This window comes from Anopheles gambiae, chromosome 3 (assembly GCF_943734735.2).
Source record: "Anopheles gambiae chromosome 3, idAnoGambNW_F1_1, whole genome shotgun sequence".
NCBI classification, from domain to species: domain Eukaryota; kingdom Metazoa; phylum Arthropoda; class Insecta; order Diptera; family Culicidae; genus Anopheles; species Anopheles gambiae.
The window spans coordinates 57,767,218-57,779,057 of NC_064602.1; the positions used below are offsets into that span (position 1 = coordinate 57,767,218).

At 38.7% G+C, this 11,840-nt stretch overlaps 2 protein-coding genes across 7 annotated transcripts; one reads left to right on the top strand and one right to left on the bottom strand.

Moving 5' to 3' along the window:
* The first annotated feature begins 4,009 nt into the window (after positions 1 to 4,009).
* Positions 4,010 to 7,027, top strand: LOC133393457 (filamentous hemagglutinin-like). Of its 5 annotated transcripts, none has more exons than XM_061658555.1 (14): positions 4,010 to 4,373; positions 4,581 to 4,691; positions 4,783 to 4,890; positions 4,950 to 5,003; positions 5,064 to 5,117; positions 5,177 to 5,290; positions 5,349 to 5,462; positions 5,521 to 5,634; positions 5,693 to 5,806; positions 5,866 to 5,919; positions 5,994 to 6,041; positions 6,099 to 6,155; positions 6,336 to 6,392; positions 6,458 to 7,027. In XM_061658555.1, exons 2-14 carry the CDS (start codon positions 4,583 to 4,585, stop codon positions 6,991 to 6,993), a joined length of 1,533 nt encoding a protein of 510 aa, XP_061514539.1. In that variant the 5' UTR covers positions 4,010 to 4,373; positions 4,581 to 4,582; the 3' UTR covers positions 6,994 to 7,027. The 5 variants fall into 5 exon arrangements, with proteins under 5 accessions (XP_061514539.1, XP_061514541.1, XP_061514542.1 ...); XM_061658557.1 differs by having other exon boundaries at positions 4,010 to 4,198; XM_061658556.1 differs by lacking the exon at positions 4,010 to 4,373 and adding an exon at positions 4,387 to 4,496.
* Positions 7,028 to 7,127: 100 nt separating this feature from the next.
* Positions 7,128 to 9,807, bottom strand: LOC133393456 (uncharacterized). 2 transcript variants are annotated; one of them, XM_061658554.1, is made up of 4 exons: positions 9,336 to 9,807; positions 8,849 to 9,263; positions 8,427 to 8,734; positions 7,128 to 8,371 (listed from the first exon to the last, which is right to left on the bottom strand). In XM_061658554.1, the coding sequence occupies exons 1-4, from the start codon at positions 9,514 to 9,516 to the stop codon at positions 7,182 to 7,184; spliced, it is 2,094 nt and encodes a 697-aa protein (XP_061514538.1). In that variant the 5' UTR covers positions 9,517 to 9,807; the 3' UTR covers positions 7,128 to 7,181. The 2 variants fall into 2 exon arrangements, with proteins under 2 accessions (XP_061514538.1, XP_061514537.1); XM_061658553.1 differs by having other exon boundaries at positions 8,849 to 9,266; positions 9,336 to 9,806.
* Positions 9,808 to 11,840: the final 2,033 nt, after the last annotated feature.

Genomic DNA, 11,840 nt, shown 5'->3' on the forward strand with positions numbered 1-11,840 from the left:
TATATACATTTTTCAATTGTTTTGCTTGTTGTATAAACATATATGTTGACGATCTATAAAATATACTCATCTGTGTTGTGTACAGAAACAGTACAGTGTAACCGCGACTCGATGCTGTCGTGGAACTGACAGCATCTGACGTCCGAATGGCCGTTAAGGGCTTCGGGAGCGATCGGGCTACCGAGGGTTCGCACTCGATCATAGGCTGCGACCCGACACACACAACAGTCTTGTAGCATATACAGTGGAACGTCGATTATCCGGGCAGCTCGGGACCGGGCGTTTGCCGGTTAATCGATTTGCGCGGATAATGGTCTAAGAAATGTCAAATTCATATAAAAATTAAATAATCCACTAGTTTTATGATTAATTCACCTTGAATCAATCGATAAATCGTTAGTAGAATATTATTATAATCAATAACTATAGGTTGTTGTTCATGAACAACTGTTCATGAACAAAAATAAATTTCGAAAACACCACTAGACACTACAGAGCTGCACAAAAAACTGGTTGCCCACTTGACTATCGCAGTAAATGTTCACTGTATGTTTGAACAGCTGTCACATTTATGCGCACGGTTAAGGCGGCGCTCTAGCAGCAATCGAATACGACATCCGACACGAACAAACCCATATAATCATATGAAGGTGCACTGTCAGACACAAACAAACAAACAAGACAAACATGTCAAATCCCATACATTTTTCATGTTCGATGTCGTGTTCGATTGGTGCTAGAGCGCCGGGTAAGCCGCCCGCCGGTTAATCCGCCCCCGGATAATCGACGTTCTACTGTATATTATTTATAATAGAATATAGTGATTGATACAGAAGAGCTGCGTGTGTCCTTTAGTATCCTCAATTGTGAACCAGTCCGAAACACAAAAATCTGTTTTATTAAAAACTGGCTCCGACCGGCTCCAGACAACTTCGGAACCTCCTCCACTCCAATCCAACGGAGCCGGCTCTGCACCCACGGCTCCGAAGCTGACTCCGCTCCAGCTGCTCCGGAGCCGGCTCCGCACCAACTACTCCACGTTCACGGCTCCGGATCCGGTTTTTACAGATTGCACCAAAACAATCATTTTAAATATTTTTTAAAACAGGAATATCCATAATTAGCTGAGTAAATAATGTTGAAAGGAATCTATAAAAAAATCGATAAGTTTTGAACATTGTTCAACAATCACACAATCACATCGGGTGTTATATTCTACACTTGCGAGATGATAGATTCGTTTTATACGCTATCATACAATCACCGACAAACCGACGTGACACTTCGAACAAAATGAGCAAGGTGTCTTTATTAAGGAGGTGAATTGTTAGCGCGTTTTCCGGGCGCCATCCTTGAGTATTGTTATGTCAAATCGCATACAATTTTCTATACCCCCCTCCAGCCCTCCCCGATTTTAATACCGGAGCCCCCAGTATTGTTATGTCAAGTCGTGAAATGTCAATTTGCTCTGAAGCACTTCACCTCCATAAATCCATACACCTTGAAAATGAGCTTCAAAAGTTGTCTCCTGATTTCAAATGAAAATACGTTAAACACTAGCGCCATCTCTATAATGATTCGCTTACTACACTGACACAGAGAAGAAACTGCTAAATCCCCTTTTTGTTTTTCTTCGCAAATTCCAATGCGTATTGTTTTATGTACTTCTCACATCTTTTGCATTGATTTGGAAACTTATAAAATGATTTTCCTGGGTGTTTTGTCCAAAAATTCTCACAAAATCTTGCCTCACACTTCCTTCGCAATTTGTATTTAGAAAAATTGTTTACATCGAAGCAGCAGTGAACAGAGCTTACTTTGACAGAAGTGATCGCCTCACTGGTAAATGACAGTACTTTCGTGTGGGACACTTTTGTAACGCCAGTTTCACGTCGGTTTGTCGGTGGTAACACTATGACAAAAGTATGAATATATGTGTTAACTTTCAGCCAATTATATTTCGTTTGCCTGTAATGGTTGGTATCATTTTAAACGAGATGATTTCAGTGTTAATTTCAAAATATTGTAACACATCATGCAATAAAATTTAACTGTACACAACTGTAATACAACATTTGAAAGAAAAGAAAAAGACATAAGCATCCACTTAAAACATGCGGCAAGGCCGGTTGGGGTGTTGGAGTTACTGCACATTTTTGATAAAAAAAATATTGATAGGATTTTTAAAATTCTAATTTTACGATATGTTATAAAACATTATTATGAACCTATAAGACAGTTTTCATTCAAATCTTACTACAAATTCAAAAGATATAGGCTGGTATTATTGAATCCGTTCGTAGCGGCGGCGTACGTTCCGACACTCATTTTCCTAACGTACTAGATCGTTGCTACAGTTATTCACCGCGGCGTTGTAGGACCGGGCGCAAGAAATGTGTTGCCATCCCTAGAATTTCATGTGAGCGTCGTACGTTCCCGCTACGAACGGATTAAATAATACCAGTCATACTCTTTTAATCACAAAAACATCATTCTTCCATACAAATTGTATGGCCTATCCGGGTAGGCGGTTGTACGATTACGTAATGTTTTTTGGTCGTACACAAGATGGTTAAATGGTTGCGTTCTTAACAGTGCTCCTGCCGAAATCTGCCAATATAATTTGGCCACACTGGACCGCAGGGCAAAAGCTCGCTCGAAAGGTCAACAACCGTCGCAAAACGTCAAAAACGACCGTCGCCAGCGCCTCGAAATCGTTGCGAGTTTCGCTCGCTGGCGACGTCGGTTTGCAGTACATGTGACGCCGGTTTTGACGTTTTGCGACGGTTTTGCGACGGTGGCTGCCAAAAAGCTCGCCTGACCTGCGGACCAGTGTGGCCAGATTATATTGGCAGATTTCGGCAGGAGCACTGTTCAGAACGCAACAATTTAAATTTAATCAATTATTTTAATGATTATCCTGCTAGCAAAGAGAATGAAAAAGTGTGCGACTTTCAGACGAGGGGCATGTAGACGCAGGGGGAGACGGTTGGAAATACACGGAATTACGCAGAGCCGCGAGCGTGTTTTGGTTTCCACACAGTTTTTGCACTCACACATTTACACATGTGTGAATGTGTGCGTTCACTTTCAGCCTGCCATCTCAGTTTGGTGTTCTCGCAGCGGCATGGTGGTATCGGTGTCTCGCTCGCACTAGTGCAGCTTGTTCGGGAAGAAACGGAAAGGAAGGGGTATGAGGAAAATACAATGAAACAGCGCGAGCGAGCGTTCTTTTCAGTGAGAGCGCCTCGTATATTTTAAAGGCATGCAAGAGAGCGCCGGTCTGGTGGCACAGTCGTCAACTCGAACGACTTAATAACATGCCCGTCGTGGGTTCAAGCCCCGAATAGACCGACCCCCTATAGGTAGGATTGACTATTCTGCTATGGTACCAATAAGTCACTGAAAGCCAAGCCCACTTCACTAGTGGGTACAGGCAGGCCTTGACCGGCAGCGACTGTTGGGCCAAATGAAGAAGAAGAATGAGCAAGAGAGCGCATTCTCCCTGTGGTAGCGCTCCATCCGCCATTCATTAATTATCAGCCCAAAACAACGGACTTCGGATCCGATCTTGGGCCGGACCCCACCGTATGTTTCTACCTTCCCCTCGCCTGAAAATTTCATTCTCTTTGTCTGTCAGGTAAGCTTTAACCGCCGACAGCGAGATTCAAATTCAAATTTAAATGACTTTCTTTGACGAGAAATTTTCGGAATCCACGCAACTGACATTTTCTACTTATTATGAACATTAAATTTTAACGGATAAAAAGTGCCAGGCAAACAAACGTGCATCAGCGCGTTAAGTAACAAATGTGGTTAACAATCCTTGAAATAGCATCCCAAGCGCCACAGATTGAGCTTAAACGACTGAAAAATCAAATATCTGTGATTTTCGGTAGGATAAATGGAAAATCGGTAGTTTTAGGGCGGTCATCTGTGAATCGGTAGGCATGTAAAAAATCGGTAGGAATACAGATAAATCGGTATTTCTGGTCACTCTGTGTGTTGGTGCACCAGCAGCACCAGTGTCAAAATTCAGGCTCACCCGAGTGTCATCTGAGCCCTCACTGTGAGTGTGGAGTGAGTGTGGAAAAACAGTCCAAATTGACATTCATAACGAAGGGCGGGGGAGCGCTTGCTGTCAAAAATGTGGGTGAAAGAAGCCCTATTTGACTGTGGATCGTTTGGCTAAAAAAAAGTAGGTGATATTGTCCCCCACACTTGTGTACCATTTCATTTCGTGTTGTTGTTGTGTATTGGTATTCCACCGTGTGCTCCCGTTGTGTGCCATTGCGTGTTGTGTGTATTCGTATGCCATCGTGTACTCTCGTACTCTTTTGATACTTGGCCTGTGTGAGAGAAGAGAGAGAGAGGTTAGACTTTTTTCAATTAAACTTACCGTGGCGCTGCTGGTATTCGATTCATCGACGACATCAAGTAGGGCCTTTCGCTACAGTCGGCGTTCTCATTTATCTATTGGTCTGGATCGAATACGAGTGTGTTACGTTGCTACATATAGAAATTAATATTGTGTTTACCACTTTCATGATGCGATGGTAATGTTTCATTATTGTTCACAGATATGGAAAACAAAAACAAAAACGTAAGCATCGTAGACGAAAATGGGAATCCTGGTAAGCGGTCCTTAAGCATGCTAAGAAATTTTGAAGAAGAAGAAGAAACAACACTTGGTATGTATTTAAATGTTATAGTTCGATTTTCACCATTCTTAAACTTTGTAATTAATTTGCGTTATGTTGCTTCGATGTTGCTTTTATACAGATTCTGGAAACGCTAAAAAGCAGCAAAAAGAGCAACCATCTGGGACAATGAAGAATTATATTGTTTTTCCAAATGGACAAAAACTAGAAATTCGTGGCACTATTTGTGGTGAGTGTAATGGAGAATTCGTTCTTACGTTCATGAGTAATTTTATCGTTTCCATGCAGGTGCTGTCAATCTGGATCAAACTGTATGTGCGAAACCATTAGATGCTAATCCGAGTGAGTTATTTCAAGATCCTTTATGTTACTTCGTTATTAACAGTACTTTTTTTCTTACAGGCTCCACACAAACACAGCAAACTATTTTTTTAAAAACTGCTGGAGCTACTCCATGTAAGATTCATGAACACCCTTCCCTCAACCTTTTGAAATAATCGTTATCTTTTTCGCAGGTACTACCAAACCTGTACAACAGCCATTAGATGTTAAAAAGTCCGCTGGAAAACCAGATCCCGTCACACATACACAGCAAACTATTTTTTTAAAGACTGCTGGAGCTACTCCAAGTGAGATTCATGAACACCCTTCCCTCAACCTTTTTAATAATCGTTATCTTTTTTGCAGGTACTAGCAAACCTGTACAACAGCCATTAGATGTTAAAAAGTCTGCTGGAAAGCCACATCCCGTTACACAAACACAGCAAACTATTTTTTTAAAGACTGCTGGAGCTACTCCAAGTGAGATTCATGAACACCCTTCCCTAAACCTTTTTAATAATCGTTATCTTTTTTGCAGGTACTAGCAAACCTGTACAACAGCCATTAGATGTTAAAAAGTCTGCTGGAAAGCCACATCCCGTTACACAAACACAGCAAACTATTTTTTTAAAGACTGCTGGAGCTACTCCAAGTGAGATTCATGAACACCCTTCCCTAAACCTTTTTAATAATCGTTATCTTTTCTGCAGGTACTAGCAAACCTGTACAACAGCCATTAGATGTTAAAAAGTCTGCTGGAAAGCCACATCCCGTTACACAAACACAGCAAACTATTTTTTTAAAGACTGCTGGAGCTACGCCGAGTAAGTTTTATTTTAACCAATTTCGTACGCTTTGTAATGACCATATTCTTCCTGCATAGGTTATAGTAAATCAATCCAACAAACGTCTTTGGAAACGTCAGGAGATATTATGGGTAGGTTAATTGACGACACCTTCTTTAAATATGAGTTCGTTACATTCGTGACAAATAATATGTTTTCCATTCAGAGTATAGCAAACTAAAACAGCATTCCAAAACATCTTACGCTACTCCGGGTAAGCAAATTGAAACATGTTTTAATTATAATTGTGGTAATCTATCTCATTTTATAGGTCCGAGCAAACCGAGTCTGCAAATGGTTAATACCGAACTATCTGGTGGTTTGCTTGGTGAGTGAAAAAGAATTAAAATTTAGTTCATAGACCTAATTAACTTGTTGTACAGCAGCCAATACAACTTATTATGAGCAAACATATTCAGAGCGTAGAAACAAAAAACCAAATAAGGCATGTGTTAAATATATTTGTTTTATTTTTAATATTTGGTTTGTTCTTCCATATTTATTTCAGATCCCGACGATACTCCATTCTTAATCACCAAGAACATATTACGACAGCTTATTCGTGGTACTTATATGGGTCCGAAGGGTGACTTGAATATATGGTAATTTGTTTTTTATTTGTGATTTTAGATGAAGTTACTAGCGTATTCCAGGAACAAAGGGATAGTTTCATGGAACCAATGTTTCGACGCATGGCCGGAATGGAAGCGACTTTTGCTTCACTGTATAATCAAATCTCGTCACAGACCAATCAAACGAATGTTGATCCAAAAGTGTTGGAAAATTTCGAGTTTGATACCATCGACAGTGGCGAAGCATTGACTGAACTTGACGAGCGACTTAAAAACGATGATCAGTATAAAACTACGTTTGTTGCATGGGTTCAAAGGTACATTAACGTGCCAATAAGTACAAAAAGGATGTCGAAACTGCTCAAAGCGTTATTTACACCCAAATTTCTTTGCCTTCTGACATGGAGTGGAAGAGGAAAAAGAGCAATGTACACTTTGTCAAATTATAAAGGAATAATAGACTTGTTTAAAACTGTAGGAAGTACTGAACTTTCCAAAGTAGGGGACCGTGAAGTTGCAGATTTCTTCATCCTTAAATTGAGATACGCTACATACTATCTAAGCCGGCAGGAATGCAACCAAACAAATAGTTGAGGAATCTTTAAGTTTAATTGAGGTTTAAAAGCCTTTGACTTTACACTTCATTGAATTTCGCCTCTTAATTCATGTGATATCTTAGAACTCTTATATATACAATACAATGCAGTACAAAATAAATGAAATCGATGTTTTGTTAACAAGTTATAATAGTTTTTATTATTCACTCATCAAGTTATTTTGTATTAGTCATTGAGTGTATTTAATAATGGAAATAATACCATATTTCCATCAGCTTCTTTGATAGTTCTAGCAAATTTAAGTTTGACATCGGAGCATTCTAATAAAACCTCGTCATTTTTCAAATCATCTTTATAAACAGAGTATATATGTAGCTTTGTGGAAGAAATGTGCTCGTCAAAATATTCGAAAATACGGGAAAACATTTTTCCAACTATCATCAACTTATCCTGCTCTTGTCTTACTGAAACAAATTTTAAAATTACGTTTTTGTTGGTCATAAATAAATCGTTGACATCATCATTTCGCAGCTTTAAATTTTTCCTCACATTCATAGTAATAGTTTGCCCTCTTTGCGTATAAAACGGCTGACGAAATGGTTGATCGTTTTGTTGAGCTCCTGTAAAATTTTCAAATTCCGATATTCTACGAATTGCCTGTTCTAAACATCTATAGTTAGTTCTAATGAGCCTGTTTTTTATATTTCCTAGCTTGCGTTCATATGCATATGTTGAGTGATAGTCCAGAGGACCAAACCGCTCTACTTCTTCTTCGAGGTGGATTAGACTATGTACATTGGACGTAACAGCTTTTTTATGATATACATCGGCAAATGTTTCTACAAAAGTTTTTAGCATAGTACCAGCAGCTTTCCAGTGTTCTTTATGTTCGGTCGATGAAAATATCGTTATAGCACAGAAATAAAGCATAAAATGCTTATATTCCTGCTCACTCAACAATCCTTCCAATACTACGGGAGCCACGTAATGGAGAAACGTTTTGCAATCTGATCCTTTCCAATATGCTAGGTCGTCAATCGGGCGCATTTTTTGGTTCGTTTCAAAGGGGAGTTTTTGTTTTAGGAGTCTTTGTTTAAATTCTTCACGTTGCTGGCGATTCCATCTTTTCCATTCTTTTAACACTCCCATGTACCAAATGTGAAGTAATTTTTTTGTAAGACCAATGTCTATTTGATGGAGACGATCAACAACAATCATATCCAGAATGATGTCAAATTCGTCCAAATCAATCAACGGCGTAGACCCCGTACAATGCAGAATATAATCTCCATCTAAAAATCCTTTGTGAGTGCGCTTTGCCGCAGACGTATCCAAAAAGACCATTCGTTGTGACACCGATTCTCCTTCACAGCAACATTTTAAACAGGAGTGTCTTCCAGTATGACCTTGGACACCTGCAAAGAAATAACATTTAGAAAATTTTACCTGTCATAAATGCTTATATTTTACCTTTAATGAAAGCTCGTGCTGGTGTATCTGCGATGATGGCTCGTAATTTTAACGTGATGGCATTTTCTCCCACCATCAGTCCAGTGCTCGATAATAAATTTATCTCATCGACTAGCTGCCGCAGATAAAGCTCATTACTTTCCGGTTTTGTTGGTCCGCAATAGATAGCCACGATCATCACTGGCCAATCCGGCTGGTCAACAATCTTCAACAAAATTGGCCAGAACTGTGTTTTAGATCGCGTATGAAGAGGAAGGCCATCGATGTTAAGATCGTACTGAAGCGTCTGTGGCACTGCAGTATGTTTTCTTTTAAAAGAGAAGGTTATTTAAATTATTACTTAGTATTCTCACATCAGCTTTTCGGGAGCCTTCTAAACAAATGCATATATTCGTATTCATAAGCAATGTAGATTTACTTACCGCATTTCACTTGTCAAGCAGTGGCGTATTCCATTATACCAAAATTTGCCATTTCCTATGGACGAAAGGATAGCAGGATTTCGTCGTGTCCGCAGCAATGTCCTTGGATCTTTAGGCACACGGAGATCTGTGTTGGCTCGAAGATATTTTAACAAACTTTTTAAAGATGCGTGCGATTCTGATCGAGCTAGCGCCCAATACCGTAAGCCCTCTTCGCTTGTCATTTTGGTGTAGTCAGGATCGTTTTCATCGTCCTCAGATGCTATGTCCTGATCGTCGTCCATCGATGCTTCATCTTCCGATTCACTTAGGTTCAGTTCCAAATCCTGAGTTTCTTGAAAAAGCATGAGTTCGGGATCAACTGATGATGCCATATCGGTATTCTCGCCATCGAACAGCTCCGGTGAAGTCGACGCTGCTACAAAGCCAACAAGAAATGCTAATTATAGAACTGTAAACTTAATAGCTGTTACATTAGAATACTTACCTTGTAGTTCTGATGGCGATACCACATTCACAATATCTTCCACCGATTCTTTATACTGCTTTAACAGTTTTGCGGCTCTTCGGTATAAAACGCCAGACTTACGCAGAGCCTGCAAATGGCGATTTTTGCCACACAATTTGTTTATAACCGAGAGTTTTTTCTCATTTGAGTCCATTTTCATAAAGAAAACTAACTTAAATATCAACACAAATGCGTACAAGGTTGCTAAAATGCTGCGAAAGACGCCACGAAGCTGCGAACCACAAACATGCAAAAGACGCTACGAAAAATGTTTTGATTTTTTCCTTCTTCTCTTCCAAACATATTCTCCCTCTTCCCTTGCTGCCAAGTTTCTCAGTAGCGTCACCTATCGGACTTTGCACAAAGCTCTGAAAAGTGTATGATTTTGTTGGATTTCGACACTGTTTCAGACAGAAAGGCTCACAAATCTGTGTTTTGACAGCTTCGGTGCTGCTGGTGTGCCGTCCATTGCATTAGACAGCGTGACAGCAAAATCTGAATGCCTTTTTACACGGTGTAATGCTATCTACTCGATTTTTTTAAGGAATGAACTCTCCGGCCGAAAAATAACGCGTGTTATTGTAAATAAAAAACATCCGGGTTTTGTTTCCCTAAATTTTGATGAAAATACTTAGAAAACTTAAGAGATATTTGTGTAAAATTGTTATTTTGCTCTGCAGAAGCGTGACGTGACACTTCGAACAAAATAAGCTTCAAAAGTTGTCCACATATTTCAAATGAATATACGTTAACCATCATGTGCACGACCGCTTACCCAGATAAGTTTCGCATCTTTATTCCAAAATAACTTTGGATTTAGAAATCGTATCGACTTCAAATTTTTAAAATGCTTCAGAAAAGATGTTTTCTAGCCATGTGCAAAAAAAAATATCAAAAATGTTTGAATATTTTTTTAAATTATTTAAGTTTATATGTCCTTCACAAGTACAACCGCCTACCCGGGTAAGCCATGTATTTTGTATGAAATAATGATGTTTTTCGTGGTTAAAAGCGTATTACGGACGTCACACAAAGCGTAAACTTTGGCGTAAACTGAATTTGGGCCATACAATCCTATAATATTTTGACAGAAAGTTTACGCTCTCCCATACAAATCAAGCGTAAACTTTTTGAGTTTACGCCTCGTGTGACGTCCGTATATACAGTAGACTATCGATTATCCGGGGGCGGATTAACCGTCGGGCGGCTTAACCGTGCGCATAAATGTGACAGCTGTTCAAACATACGGCGAAAATTTGCAGCGATAGTCAAGTAGGCAATCAATTTTTTGTGAAACTCTGTAGTGTCTAGTGGTATTTTCGAATGGTTAATGGGTACCGAAAACGATCGCAAAATACCGCGTATCTCGAATTTCGAATGTCGTGATTTCTAGCCAAAATATCACAAATTTTTGTGTAATTTTGCAAGAAGGGGCGATTTTAGTTGCTTTGTGAATTATTTGATGTGATATTGACTGAATATAACAGTTTTAAACCTTTTGAAATAGTTTTTAACATTCGATCAAAACGGAAATTATTTGGCAATTTGAATTTAAAAAATCCTATCAATATTTGTTTCAATCAAAAATGTACTGTAACGAAAAGTTTAACAGACATAAAACAGCACAGTATATGTTCCAACTGGGTTAAAAAAGTCCTATTTACTTTCAATTAAACACTGAGAGTAAAATGAAATATCTAATCGGCACATACTGGTACAATATGCATACCGTCCTTTGCTTATAATCCGGCGACGAATGATAAATGAGATCCTTAGTTTGTATCAGTTTTGTAATATTCTAATTAGATTCTAATTCATATAATATAATATTCTATAAGGAAATGAGTGCAAAATGCTGAACAAAACTCTCATTCACTCCATAGCAACGTCCATCACTAAACAATTCAATTTCAATTTAATGAGTTCAATTTAACTGTCAAAATTTTCCCATAGCTTTCTGTCAATTTACTATAAACGCATCAACCCATTTGTTCTCTTTCAAAGACCTTGTTCTATGCAACAATAAAAACTGTAATTTTTTTTCTGAATATGTCGTTAGATGTGTGTGATTTTTTCAAAAGCAGAGTTTTGCATACAAACGCCATTATACACAAAAATAGGTTATACATGTAGTATTCACTGCAGTATACATTAAGAAATCCGCACGATCGATAACTCGCATCTCGATAATCCACACTTTTAACAAACAAAATCATGAGGTGAACAGTGTTCGGTCAAAAGTAGTGAACTACAGTAGAACATCGATTATCCGGGTGGGAAATAAAAATGATGTAATTATGTATGAATATAGCAGTGAGATTTTCTTCGACGGGGAATGGTTGAGCACAGAATGTTATTTATTTTTAAACATGTTCGAACAGTTCAACCGGCGGATGTTTGGCAGATGGAATTGATTCGAAATAAAATCTGTACAATGAAGAAAACATAGTAATACAAACTTAACTGTGTTAGGTACACACTTAA

Bases quoted from the DNA above. Each gene is read 5' to 3' on its own strand.
- LOC133393456 (XM_061658553.1), bottom strand. From the start codon at position 9,516: ATGAAAATGGACTCAAATGAGAAAAAACTCTCGGTTATAAACAAATTG. The intron at 8,735-8,848 runs GTAAGTAAATCT...CTCTTTTAAAAG, and splicing joins TGCTTGACAAGTGAAATGCG to AAAACATACTGCAGTGCCAC. The intron at 8,372-8,426 runs GTAAAATATAAG...ATTTCTTTGCAG, and splicing joins AGCACGAGCTTTCATTAAAG to GTGTCCAAGGTCATACTGGA.
- LOC133393457 (XM_061658555.1), top strand. From the start codon at position 4,583: ATGGAAAACAAAAACAAAAACGTAAGCATCGTAGACGAAAATGGGAAT. The intron at 4,891-4,949 runs GTGAGTGTAATG...GTTTCCATGCAG, and splicing joins AATTCGTGGCACTATTTGTG to GTGCTGTCAATCTGGATCAA. The intron at 5,291-5,348 runs GTGAGATTCATG...TCTTTTTTGCAG, and splicing joins GACTGCTGGAGCTACTCCAA to GTACTAGCAAACCTGTACAA.